This window comes from Poecilia formosa, unplaced genomic scaffold (genome assembly GCF_000485575.1).
Source record: "Poecilia formosa unplaced genomic scaffold, Poecilia_formosa-5.1.2 Scaffold78, whole genome shotgun sequence".
Lineage (NCBI taxonomy): Eukaryota > Metazoa > Chordata > Actinopteri > Cyprinodontiformes > Poeciliidae > Poecilia > Poecilia formosa.
The window spans coordinates 235,234-249,232 of record NW_006800017.1 but is presented as its reverse complement, the minus strand read 5'-3'; the positions used below and the strand labels follow the sequence as shown (position 1 = coordinate 249,232).

The 13,999-nt window shown below is 38.9% G+C and overlaps 1 protein-coding gene across 1 annotated transcript; it reads right to left on the bottom strand.

The window, feature by feature from the left end:
- Window positions 1-1,833: 1,833 nt before the first annotated feature.
- On the bottom strand, window positions 1,834-13,404 carry hs3st3b1a (heparan sulfate (glucosamine) 3-O-sulfotransferase 3B1a). The gene is made up of 2 exons (XM_007556289.2): window positions 12,588-13,404; window positions 1,834-3,637 (listed from the first exon to the last, which is right to left on the bottom strand). Exons 1-2 carry the CDS (start codon window positions 13,079-13,081, stop codon window positions 3,019-3,021), a joined length of 1,113 nt encoding a protein of 370 aa, XP_007556351.1. The 5' UTR covers window positions 13,082-13,404; the 3' UTR covers window positions 1,834-3,018.
- Window positions 13,405-13,999: the final 595 nt, after the last annotated feature.

Sequence of the window (13,999 nt, the reverse complement as noted above, 5' to 3'; positions counted from 1 at the left end):
GAAAACCCACACATGCACAGGGAGAACATGCAAACTCCATGCAGAAAGACTGGGGCCGAGAATCAAACCCAGAACCTTCTTGCTGCAAGGCAACAGCTCTACCAACTGCACCACTGTGCAGCCTCAGTATTAATCTTTTAGAGCTTAATTAAACTTTGAACATTGAATCTTAACAAAAAAAATAAATAAATTAGAAAACAGTGTTTTACCTTCTGCAACACTAACTTTAATTTTTAACCAGAAACAATTTATTCTCGGTAGTGAAAGTTTTTTTGTTGTTGTTTTTTTTGGTTTTTTTTTTGCAAATTGCAGTGGAATTAACTGTTCAATTGAATAAACAGAACTATAAATGGATGGCTGACTTCAGCATCATTAAGTCCTAGAAATAGACAGACACATTAGGGATAAAGCTTTGGAAAAGTTCAAGGCTAAGGTATAAACAAGATCCCAAACTTTGAATATCTCAACAACTCATTGGTCCATCATCAACCAATGATTGATCAGTTACAAGCCTGCAAAGACATAAAGCCTCACCTAAACTGACAGTAATCAGACTGAAGAAGATTGTGAGATTCAGTTGGGATGACTTGTAAACATCTGTGCACACTCCAAAAAGAACTATCAGAAGTCCTCAGCTTGCAGTGATCTATTTAGAGTACATACCAAACATGTACAAGATGCTCTGGTCAGAAGGGACCAAATGTTTTGGAGAGGCTGGATACATATGCCACCCTTCATCCGCACAAAATGTTGAAAACTACATATCGCTTTGCTTCCACGCTATAATTATATAAGTATATATAAGGCACTGCACATAAAAGAAAACTTCTACTAAAATCCTAATGAGAATAGTTTGCTCCGTTGCCCCAAAATTCTGCACCGCTGTTCTTTGAACCAAGCATTCTGTTGAGTGTGAGATACTTCATATCCCTTCACTTTTACTCAGAAGCTCAGATTTCATCTCCGACTGTAGCTGCCAAGTGGATGTTTAAAGCGACTTAATTCTCCAGGCTGCCAGATGTGTATTTCCCTTGTCTTCCCAGCCTTAAAACATGAGGAACCTCCCTTACAACAGCCTGAAGGGATGTATGCTAACATTGATTTCCCAGCTGGGAGCCTAGCAATTACAGCACACCTCCTCCATCCCTTTAATTGCAAAGGGAGATGCTTCCTGGGTGATCAGACAGCCTGCCCGACACCAGGGAAACTGGTTTCATCACCTTTGGCAGTCTCAGGTAAATGAAGGTGTTTTGAATGCCAGTTAAATAAAGATTGTTAACAGAGAAAGCTGATTCATATCTTCTTATAGCATCAGCTCTTCGTGATGGGAAGCACTTGCATAAAGCAAAGCCTCAGAAAACGCAAGACTCCTTCATGAAAAATGTCAGAGTATATTACAATAAAAAATATTTGTGAGATCAAAGCAAATACTATGTTAGTCAGCAGCTCCTTAGAGGTCATTAGTGTTAAAGGACATGGCTGACACAATGTTACTGTGCAAAGTTAAGTGTCACCAAGAGGCATAAAGTGTGTTGTAATATCTCCTTGCTCTCCAGATGGGAAACCTGACACTTTTATTGTTTGTTGGGGTCATGGCAACAACATCCTTTCAGTGGCAGCAGTGGGAGGCTGAAACAGCTAAAAAGTAGTTAAAAGCACTCTGCTAATTAGCAAAATAATGTGCAAGACGGTGAATTAGACACAGCAGTCTGCTTTTCCCTGCAGGGAGCCAGCAATGTAAACAGGTATTAAGAGGATAGCCCATTAGCAACACAGCAAATTTAACAAAGGCCCCATTTTGAAACAACATCACACATAAAAACATGACAAAGAATACTGGCAAAACAGATTTATTTTCTACTTCATAAAACCCACATGACTGCAGATTTGCATCAAGATCTCATTTGAAACCATTTGATTTCAGTGTTTGTGTTGTAAATCAGTTCATACAGCAAAAATAGTACCTTTCCCAAATGGCTGCAGATCATGAATAGTGAATACTGGCTGATGCCAAAAAAAAGCTTGCAAAGGCATGTCAATTGAGGCTGAATAAAACTCAGCCATAAAACCAAAGTTAACAGAAAAACCTCAGAAGTAGTAGAGCATGTATTAAATCCTGTCAGGTGTCTCCGAAGGTTGAGAAAGAGATGCTCGTTTTTTTTTTTTGTTGTTTTTTTTTTATGGGAACAGTGCATAATTAACACACTGCAGTAAAAAAAAAAAAAAAGCTGCACAGAGCAATCAATCCCAGCAGTTTCAGTACGGATCAATACATGTAACTGAGCGGTATGGCTTTTCTCATAAAATAATCTTGTGTTTAGGCATTATGAAAACTGAGGAGCAATTTCATGAAAAATTGATAATAATATCCCCCATAGTGTTGTGCCTGGACTCCCTTTTGGATAAATATAATAAAATAATAAAGTTAAAAAAAAAATCTGCTGTCACATATAATTTTATATCAACTTGACTTTGGCTTACGGCTCAACCAAAAGCATTGTGCTACTGATAGACAGATGTTATATTGACACACTCAAGATCAAGGTGATGCCATCACTCAGGCCTAATTGACTTAATGAGGACCTATTACTGTATTGATCCACCTGGCGAGTTGCACAGGATCAGCTGAGGTCTATATCGACCCACCTAAGTGGGTGGACAGTCCTCTGAGGGTCAGGCTAATGTTAAAGGGATATTACCAGTTTGTTGGGGAGCTGAATCCTAATCTGATTAGGGTGAAACAAAAGGCAAACGACTTTTAGGTTAAAAATACCTTAAAATACCTGTGCTTCTAGAAAAAATAAAATAAAAATAAAAACACCTCATGGGACTTGAAAACACGAATAACCTGATCAGGCAGCTCTGTGACTTAATATCCTAACAATAAATTATTATAAAATAGACTTCTGAACTTTTTACACACAACTAAATACTGTACATACACTGTATCGCAATATGTCCTGAATGATTATTAAAAAAACACAGACAAAGAACCAGCATTAGTCTGCCATATCTTGCTTAATCCCAACCAAAGTCGTGACCAGTCATCTTGTAAAACTTCCTATTGAACGGTTTATAGAAATCCCTTAAAGTCTGCACAACCTGCGGGTCAATATTCGGATGGGTCCTGCCTTTCGTTTTTCCCAGGCAGTGTGGCTTGGCGTTCACCTCCGGTCTTTTAAGGCAAGGGAATCCTTTTGTTGGGTTAAAGTGGAAATACTTCTCTGTGACCACCCTCCGAAGTCCAAGGAAGTCCTGAACACGAGCCATCTCACCTGCAGGGTCGGTAATGAGACGCTCTCCACTTACAAACAGCAGCTGCTCCATTGGGAAGAATTGGAGCCATCGTTCAAGGTGTCTGGCATACATGCCGATCTGAACAGCGCTCCATGTGGTGTCAATCAGACCTGCTGATATGTTCTTGAAAGTGAGGCTCTCGAAGGAGGGGATGTCCGGCTTTTTGGAGCGGGTTTGGGTGTAGTCCGAGATGGCTCGGGTGACAGGATTTCGTACAACAACGATCAGTTTGGTGTCTTTAGACATGGAGTAGATCCGAGACGGGACTTCCCTTGTAACAAAGTAGCTGGGGGTCTTCTCCATGGTCAACTGGTCCTCTGACGACTTGGGCATCAGTTCCCTGAAAAATGAAACAAAGAATGTCAAAGACCTATTCCTTTCAACAACACACTACGTGGGTCTTCCTCAACACCGTCAACTAATTCAAACACAGTACAAAACCAGAGGAAGACAAGATTAGCATTGACACAGTCGCTTTGTGTCAGGCTTTAAAAATGCTGCCACACCGGAGCTATCATCATCAAGTCAATCATCATCAAGATGACAATTGCTGACGTCATTAGCTGCATTAACCGAGTCTTTGAATGTACATAAAGAGACAGAAAGTGCCAAGAAGAGAAGAAGTCCTGTCAGTCATAACTGATTCCCTACAAACACAATTTGAAGTTGAAGATGAGTTCGAACTCCACTTATCTCTTTTTATTTCTTCTATTTTAAAAGCTAAATTCTGTCTTAAAAGTTGACTATGAAAGACTCCCTACATTTATTAAAACTGACATTAGCCCAACTAAAAAGAGGCAGCATGCTTTGTAAGTCTCTAATGATAAACTTTTGCATTCCTTTGAAGAGAATGCAGAAAATAATTGAGTCTATACCTAAAACTGCTTTATCTAAGCTCAAAGACAGCTCATGCTAGTCATAGCTAAAGCCTGTTAACTGCAGCCCTGACTGGATAATGGCTAAAGTGACCCAAAGGGGATTAGGACTAAATCTCACAAGGAAGAGTATTAAAGACTGTTGGACTGCCTTCCTGGCAAACTGGGTGGCTGGTTGGTCTCTAGAGAGAAAGAGAGAAGGATGGGTGGCCACTATGATGAGAGTCAATGGTTTGTGAGTAATTCACTAGGGCAAGCAGAAAGAAATTAGCTGCACGGGTTGTATAAAGAATAAAACACGCTACAGGTACAGGTGCATTGTGCTGAAACGATGAGATGATCATTTAGCTTTTTCATTCCCCCAACCACAAAACTTACTTCCCGCAGGCCTTCATTAGAGGATGGTGGCTCACGCTGATTTGACGGATGTCTTATGCTAAGTGCTGTGTGCAGAATATTTAATGGAACGTTTTGAGTATTGGCTCCCAACATATCTCATATAGGCTTCATCACAGCAGGCAAAAATATAAATTCTCATATATTACAGCGCTTACCAGTATTCCAAGATTGTGATTGTTAGTGCTTGATCTAAATCAAGCGACAGGAAAACTGAGGAGTCATGTCATTAACTTGACTACCATCATTTCCAAACATCTGTTGGTATCCACGCCCTGAGTTGCATTACTCCTCTCCAAACCAAACCCAGCAGCTTTTATCTAAAAAAATTATGTGCGTGTGGAGGAAAAAGACAGAAAACTGTCTATGTGATTTTGTGGGTAAGAGAGAAAAACTGATTGATTATCTTGGTATTGCATTTTTTATTATTTCCCCCTAAACTCAAAGGGATGATGACATGAAATCCACCCATTGCTTCATATGCACATGGTAAACTTGAGAGAATATAAACTTCCATTATAAGTTGAATGCAAATATTAAAACTGACATATAATGGTGAGAAGTGATTTTGTGATGATGTGGACGTGCCGTCATGAATGACATATCAACCTAAAGGTTTTAAAGATGCTTCAAAACTGTCTTATTTTGAGAGTTTGTTTAGTAAACAATTCATCAACTTCAATTATTTTAACACAAATTTTGAGTGTGCAATTTTGTATTCATTGTGAATTTTCTCTTTCGTGCACAAAGTCAAAGTTACTTAAACAGGCTGTGGCTCAAATACATACACACACCTTCTGCATGTCCATTAGTAGGTTGAGAAGAAACAATATGCTTTTTGTCATCAAGCATGGTCAGGTCTGTGTTAGTCCACATTAAACTGTTACAAAACTGTTTTCATGCGTGATTTGGATCAATGTCTTGTAGTAACATTTAACAAAAGTTTCACTACTGGGAGCATGAGACTCCCAACACGATGCTGAACAAATGACACAGTGTTCCTTGGATTAAAAGCTTCACCAAATACTTTATAAATATGGTCAGGTATTTCATTCTGATGCTGTACATAAGGCTGAAATTGTGTGTGAACAGATTGCCATTATATGTAGACAATAGCTAGCAATGTTCCCTGCTCCGTAGAGCCTTGGTAACCACTGTTTGTGTTGAAAACCACAAGCCTAATCAACGTAACAGGTACAAGTGACACACACAACTCGATCAGAACCATCTGCAATTATCTTCTGCCTCTCTTGGAAACACATGTCGTTACAGGCCTTTTCTGAAGCCAAAGGGACGCTAAAACCTTACAGTCAATGGCACGAACAAAGCGTGTGAAAAGTACAAGGAGTACTAATTTTGCTGCAAAACACGGCAACATCTCTGACTGGGCAAGCTGGGATAACGATGTTTTGAGAACGGCAATGTGGAAAACGGACAAGAGCTGATCATTATACGAAAAAAAAAATCTGTTTTCCCAAATAAATCCACGTCAATTTTTACACTTTCAAGACAGGGGAAGAGGAATTACTGTAAGCTTTGGATGTTTTCTACCAATGAAAATTCTTCTAGACTTGTTGCAAATTAAGATGAAGGCAATAGGAGGCTGCTGTAGTGAGGGCTCTTGGAAAAGGTGAACAAAAGGACTGACAAAAACAAGAGAGAAATGAGAAACAGCATGAGTAAAGAAAAGATTTTTAGAAACAGGTTTCCCACTAACACTGAAGCGAAGCTGTCATCCCAGACAATGCCTTTACTTTTTCCTTCCTGCCTTCCTTCCTTTAGACATAACCCTCAAGTGTAGTGTGTTGTCTTTATTTTGGCTCCCAGACATTCAGGTGTGTTCATTTATAAAAAGCTGCAGGAGAGATAAAACGAGTGTTGTTTACATTCGCGTTTATCAGGAAGCAGGTTCAAAGGTAGGAATTTACGACGTCAGTGCATGCAGCTTTATGCTTTTGTCAGCTCGATGAAGCACTAATTACCTGAGTAAGATCAAAACTGAAATAAGATCAAAACTAGCAGCGTTCTCCCTTTTTGTGCTGGATTCATCTGAACTTACTCTAATTGATATCTGCGTTACATCTTTTTAGAGACAAAGGGCAACACCATAAAACGCTCCCCTATTTCCTCCTGCTGTTGCACGTTCCTATCATACCCTGCTGCTCTGTGAAGGATCAGGCTACTGTTGGAATCGTCTCTCTTCTCAAAGGCAAGACGAGAAGTGGTGGTATGCAGCCACTTGGAATAATCATACTATTTTACTGTGAGAAAATGCTCAGACAGAAAGGGATTACGTCTTGAGGAGGACCATCCTCTGGACACTGCAGCCAGTCTTATCAGGTACTGAAAGGCATCTTCATCACACCTTACTGAAATGACCTTCTTACTGGCATTGAAGTGTTCCAGAACAGCAAAGATAGAGAAGTTTTTTGTTTTTCTTTTTTTCTCTCCAGCCTCTGCTATTACTGTCAGTAGCTAAAGGCCACATGGAAACAAAGACATAAAAAGCACAAGAAGGAGAACAACGAGCACATAGGTCATCCTGGAAAAACAAATTAGAATCCTGGAATTTATTTACTTTTAAATGTTGTTGTTGTTGTTGTTGTTGTTATTCTCAAAGAAAATTGAGACAATTTAGTGTTAAGTCATCATAAAGCTTAAAGCTTTAAATGTGTGCAAAACTAACACAAGTTTTGTAATGTAAACCAACACCTTCACCTCTGTTAATTTAGTACAGAGGTAGAGTATAAAGAGAAGCCTAGAACGTTTTCCCATCCTGCTTTTACTTTGTTTCTGCCTTTTGGTCAGTTGTGCAGCATTCAGACTGAGGAATGTGGCATGTTAATGCACTACTTTTGAAGTGGATTATAAGAAGTCACATTCTCACTGAAATGTAATGACCGTGCTGAGTTTAATGGCTTAAATTCAAAGTGCCACATCTCTAAATTTGTGTTTTGTATTTTCTCGTTCCAATGAAGAATGTGTTTGTTTTCTATGGCCAGTCAGAAGACATAACAATAAACAGAAAAATCTTGAAATATGAAGCATTTCTTGCTTGATATGAACATTAATATGGAGACCCAAGAAAACGAAGAAATTGCTATATTGCAATACATATCATGTACGTCTATTTACTGATCCACCATCAACTATATTTGAATTAAAAAAGACTTTGATCTTTTATCAAATATTGCTAGTTTATAAAAAATAGGATTTATCGCAAATGTTCAATATAATAGTGTCTATTTTCTAAAGCCTATAATTAATGAAATAAATGTAAAGTAAACGTAGGTTGGATGGATGGGTGGATGGATGGATGGATGGACGGACGGACGGACGGACGGTAATTACCAATTATACATCAAGATCCCTGACTGACTGATTGTTGCATGACTATCAGTGAGTAAATAATTTTATGCACACAGACTTTCACAAAACATTTCTCTCATTTATCCAGAAAAATGTATGCTACATGTAGATGTTTTTTTTTTGTTTTGTTTTGTTTTGTTTTGTTTTTTTGTCTAGTGCTTGTGTGGCCTTTTTTCTGATGCAGTAGGCAACTGTCCTAAATCCATATCAAAAACCACCACTGGACTACACATTTCTTCTGGTCTGGCAAAAATGTCAAGCTGACGTATTATTAAGAAAAACAACAGTCTGCAAGTCTTTGTTACTGAGCTTGCGATGACTGAAAACACAAAAGCACTAAAATACTGCTTGAAGTATCACATTGAATCATTTCAGATAGCGTTGCTGGGTTCTGCAGGAGTCTGAAAATGCATTACGATTGACTGAAAGACGAGAACAAAAAAACCTTCAGCTAAAATTTTAAAAATCTGTATTGTACGTCATAGTTTTTCCAAAATGTATCCTGTTGGAACTGTTACAGAGATGAATTGCAGTTTTTGCATGTGCATTTTCGACTTACGGAGTGGTTTGGAACCATTAAGTAATTCCCCGAGGATACATACAGGTCTGTGAAAGGACCAGCTCAGGGCAAAGCAAGGCTTCAAACAAGCACAACAGGGATGGCTTAAGCGAGCTGCCGCTTTCTCAAGATGCTCCGACTTTCTGTGCAGCGAGAGAGACAGACAGAAACTAGAGACCCATTTTCTCTGAAGACTCCACAAAGGCCTGACATGGAGAAGTGAAAACTCAAGGGGACATAATGGAGAAAGCTTGCTTTGTTTCAGTTCTTTTTTCTCCCAGAGTGCAGCAATAAGTGCAGCGGTTTGACAAATTGCTTCAAGACAGAGCCCAAAGGGGTTGAGCCACAAATGTCCACTGAAGTCTTTGAAATCAGAGGGAGAAGTGTTACTTTAGCAGAAATGACAATTGAAGACGCACCAATAAGGCTCTTACAGATTTCCTGATTTCTTAAAGGTCAGATTTTGACCAATTTTCATCCTTCTGAGGATTATCTGATGAAAAAGATTTTTTTTTCTGAATGATTTTGTTTTTAGTTACTATGCATTTCATGAATAGGGGAAAAATATTTTTTTAGTCAGTCAAGGGAAAACCTGACAGTTTCAATTAGTAACATCTAACTGCTGCATCTCTACTGATGATGTAGATCACATATCTTAAGGATGCTCCTAAAATACATCTAAAATTGGTTTGTACAGTAAAAACTAGTGGATCTGAAACCTGATTGTCTGAATTCCTACTTTAAAGCATCTCATTGTCATGCTGTTCCCCATTCTTTTCATGTCAGTGTGATGCTGATGCATTACTTTGAATCAGTTGATCTTAGTCTTTTCAGCTAAAATGGTCAAGTAAGCAAAAATAAATAAATAAAAAAATAAAAAAAATAGAAAACTTCCTGGACTACAACTAACCTGCTTTGGGGAAGTCCAGCTCTTCAAACACTGTTTTCTGAAAGTCAACTTTGAGACTAAAAAGCTTTTGAGAATTTTTTTTTCTTCTTTTTTTTTGGAGGGGCAGGTTCCAATGACTGCTTCTTTCTGATGAACTCCTACTGGGCTTCGTCAAAGGACACTTTCACCCTTCTGAACACATTTGCATACAAAGTGAAGGCAGAGAAAACATGTTTCACACTAATTGTCTGCTCCTTTATTGTCAGGGTTAATGCAGTCCTCAGGGGTCCTCCAGCATCCCCTCTCCCTTGAGCACCATAGCGCAGCAGTAAGAAAGGGCTCTGTTTAAATTTACTGCCCTCTATTGCCACTGGCCTGCACTAAGCTCCCCTGGGGCTCAGAGGAGGATTAGGCCATCTTCTTTTGACACCCTTAGTGAATTTGCGAGAAAGCTTCTCTTTGTTCTTTTTTTGGAGTCTCGAGAGGAAAAACATGATTACAGCAATTAAGTCACATCTACTGTACAAAGCCCAGAGGAGCCTGATCTAAGACTTGGTTCACTAAATGAGTAGTTAATCTGTCCAAAAAAAGAAACATAGGAGGAAGTTATCCCATTGATGAGAAAAGGAGGGGGCGCCAGAGGGAGCCGTTCCCACGGCTTTTGCGAGTTGAGTCCTCCGCTCCTGTGTTAGTAAGCGTGCACAATCGCCTATCTGCTTCTGTTTTTCTTCCAAAGGGTGAAAACATTTTAGAATGTGCACAGCGTCCTGCTGTGTGAGGGCCCATCCTCCGTGTGGGGCTCTCCAACGAGGATGGACATAGAGGGCTGCCAACAGCAGACGCAACTCAATCCCACCGTAGGAGCCGACAAGCCCACCCAACAGACAGCTCCTCTCCCCAAGAGATTCCTTATCATTAGTCTGGGAGGCAACAAAGGGACAAATCACTAGACATCTTTGTGGGGTTCCCATATTACTGACCAAAGGGGACATAGGACTTCAGGATGAGGGACTCCACCTTAAAGACAGCAAGGAGTCTTTTCTATATAGTTCTTATCAGATGGTTAATTTGTGAGAAAAAGGAGACTTCATTTAGAATGCATTGATATGATTTTAGTGATTTCATAACCTTATGTAAAAATATCACAACTTTAACGTGGCACTGTATGTTAGTCAGTACAGCATGATTTTATTAAATGTTGCTTTAGAATAATAATATTTTCTACATTATACAAAATAAAGTTATTTTGATTATGAAATAAAAAAGAAAAACTCTACACAATAAGACAGAACAAAGCCTCAAATTTGTCATTCTATTAAGCCAGCCTGCTGGCAATAGGAGCTACAACAGATGAGGAAGAGAATCCTCTGCAGCATAGACAAAACTCTAAAATCGCCTTTCCTATTTGCCATCTACAAGAACTTCATACTGTTTGAGTGGTATGACGGACAACAATAGTGTAGATGTAGCTATTATTTGCAGATGAAAAGTAGACGCTAAAAGTGATTGATTCCAAAAAGGTGACAAGTGTTTGAATTTGTCATTTAGCTAGAAATGCCATGGATATGAAAACAACTCTTAGAAGACTGGTGTTTATACTATGGATGTTTCCAATCTATTCTGGATGCCCAGCCAGCAGCACAGGTGAAGCAAAGGAGTCACTTTTTCACACGCCGCAAATGTCCAAAACCGGAAATTCTTACAGGAGCTTAAGCGCGAAGTCTCTTGAACAATGCTTCACTTCCCCCATTGTAGCTGCATGGAGCCAGCTTTGAAACGGTGTCTAGATCCTTTGACACTGCCTTTTGATCCCTCGGCTCAGTCACCTGAGACAACTGTGTCTTTGATTATTTCTTAATAACAATGTGGCTGCTCTGGTGTGAGATCAGACCATTTGTGGGAACATTTTGTATACATGTTTCATCAACAATTTTCAGAAAATATAATTATTTTTCACTGAGCTCTTTGCAGCTAGAAAAGGGTCTGCACACTGAAATGCAGCACAAGGACACCCGTTGCCATGACAGGGAATAAAAATGTTGCATTACACAGTGCGGAACATGCAAGCAACTCCAGATCCCAGAAAAATGTTCTAAAGAAATTACTGAAGCTTCATTAATACCCTGTGACTTCTTGAATTATATACACTCAAATCATCACATGTACAACTTCTCTGATTCTTCTCTCAGTGAGAGTTAGAGGCTAAAGTTCAAGACAGACTGTAAGAAAAAAGGGGGAAAAAAAGAAACCTACTACTGTGTTATTTGGTAATTACAAATCTGACTGAACAAATACCACATGTGGGATTCCTCCAGTGGTCCACTTTAATTCATTATCTAAAACTAAGGTTACAAAAATTTTGCACTGCTTCATTTTTTTTACCATATGAATGCTGATGACTCAGCTTTATATTTCTATGTCATCACATGATCACAGACCATTGCAGTCACTATAAGACAATTTCTTCTTGCTTTTGATGAGTTCCTTCCTAAATGTATAAAAACAGAAGCTATTCTTCTTCTTCTTCTTCTTTTTCTTCTTCTTCTTCTTCTTCTTCTTCTTCTTTTCTTCCATAACTGGATGGTTAGAAGCCGGTGCTAAATTAGACTCAAAGAGGCTAAAGATGTGAGAAAATGCAAATACCTCGGTAATCAAACAACCAGCTGCAGGACATCCAAAATGCAGCTGTCAGGTTTCTGAGCAATACAAGCTTTTCCCACTAGTCCTTAAATCACTGCACTGACTCCCCTGTTTGTGTCAGAATAACAGAGAACTAGAAGCAAGGAGAGACAGACTTTAATTTCTATGTTCCTCACCACTGGAATCAACTGTCTCAAAACATGGAAGTGAAAAAAAAAAACGGTTTTCTAGAGCTTATTCGTGAAATTCGAAGATTGTCTTTTCAGTTTAATTTACGTCTTGGTTTAATTAACCTGTCTTTCTGATCACGTGATGGTTGGATTTTGCTTTCTTTTGTGCCCCGTTTATTCTAATTTTCTTTACTTCTGCTTCTTCTGTCTTCTTGAATAATGTTATGCAAACAAACATCTCTTTCCCGGGTGTTCGAATATACAGTCACTGAAAATTTGGGCCTGGACTTTGTTTTTTTTTTTTTGTTTTGTTTTGTTTTGTTTTGGTTTTTTAAATCTAGTGCAGTAATAAGTCTAATGCTAATAATAACAAAATTACTACTAATATGTACCTGTACCACTCCAGTCCCTTGTCGTAGTTGCGGTCGAAGAAGTGCGGCTCTGCTCCCACCGCCCGGATGTCTGGATGCAGCCGCAGAAACTCCAGCAGCGCCCGGGTCCCTCCTTTCTTCACCCCGATGATAATAGCTTGAGGCAACTTTTTGCTCTCCGTCTCATTAAGAAAACCTGACATGGCGCCATCGTCCACCGCCTTTGCCTCGCTTCTTACTTCGTCCCACTCGTCTCCCCTGCTGTCCAACTCATTCTCGTTATTCAGTAGGTCCCTGGACGCTCCCAGAGATGAGTCTCGATTGTCAGTCGCAGCGTCGTTCTCGTGTCTCCTCACCGAGCTGTACGTCAGGTTTGGGACTGTAGAGCAGTAGCCAACGCAGCAATATATCATGTAGACCCAGAGGGACAACATGATGCAGAAAACAAATAGTTTGTTCCTCACGTGGGATGATGGCACAACATGTAAGCTGTGTAAAAATGGACTATATTCCATAGGAACTCCGTGGAAAAGTTAAACTCCAGCTTTAAGGCATCTTGATGTCGCAGCCCGACTCCTTTTGACGCGGTTGAAATCCTGCACGATATTTTTTTCCAATCACAATTTCTGCTCAAAATGGAAAGGGAAATGGGGAAAACGTGTGATAGATGCGCCTTTTTCTTTAATCATGCCCCGAGAAGATACACGGGTTTTTTTTTCTTACTTTTTTCCCTTCTAAATATGCGAAAACAAACATTCAGGATACCACCAGTTGAGCGGCACCCTGAGCGCAAAGGAGTTTATCTCTCATCACTTGTTCTCAATGTATGAGCGCTCAACCTGAGAGGCACTAATTATCAGCTGCGTCAAATGCAAGAGAATGAGACGTGAAATTGTTTCCTGTGCAACCTATCAAAGTAAAAGCACCCCGACATGCGATTTAACAATAAATTAAAAATTATTCTTAGAAAAGCATTCCCTTGCAACAGTTATCTGTTTCAGTGACTCGTTCAACTGTGACTTTAATGTTATAATTAAAGTAATTAATGAAATAATAATAAAAACCTTTAATACAAATATAAAAAAATGACACCATAATAATACCGTAATAAGAGTCCTAGCACCTTATGCTAAATAAATTTACTCAGCTTTTAGAGTTCGAATTTGTGTGCAAAAGGTTCAATGATTAGAGTTATTTTATTTTGAAAGATGAATGTTAATTTTTAATTTTGCCTTTCTGTCTTTGCCTAATTATATCTGCTTGATGCAAAGACAAATGGCAGCAGCTGAATTGTACAGGACTTAAACATATAATGTCACGATGCATACAGCATTACACAGTTAATGTAAGTAAAGTAATATTAGGATTTCTATTATTATTATTATTATTATTATTATTATTATTATTATTATTATTATTATTATTATTATTAT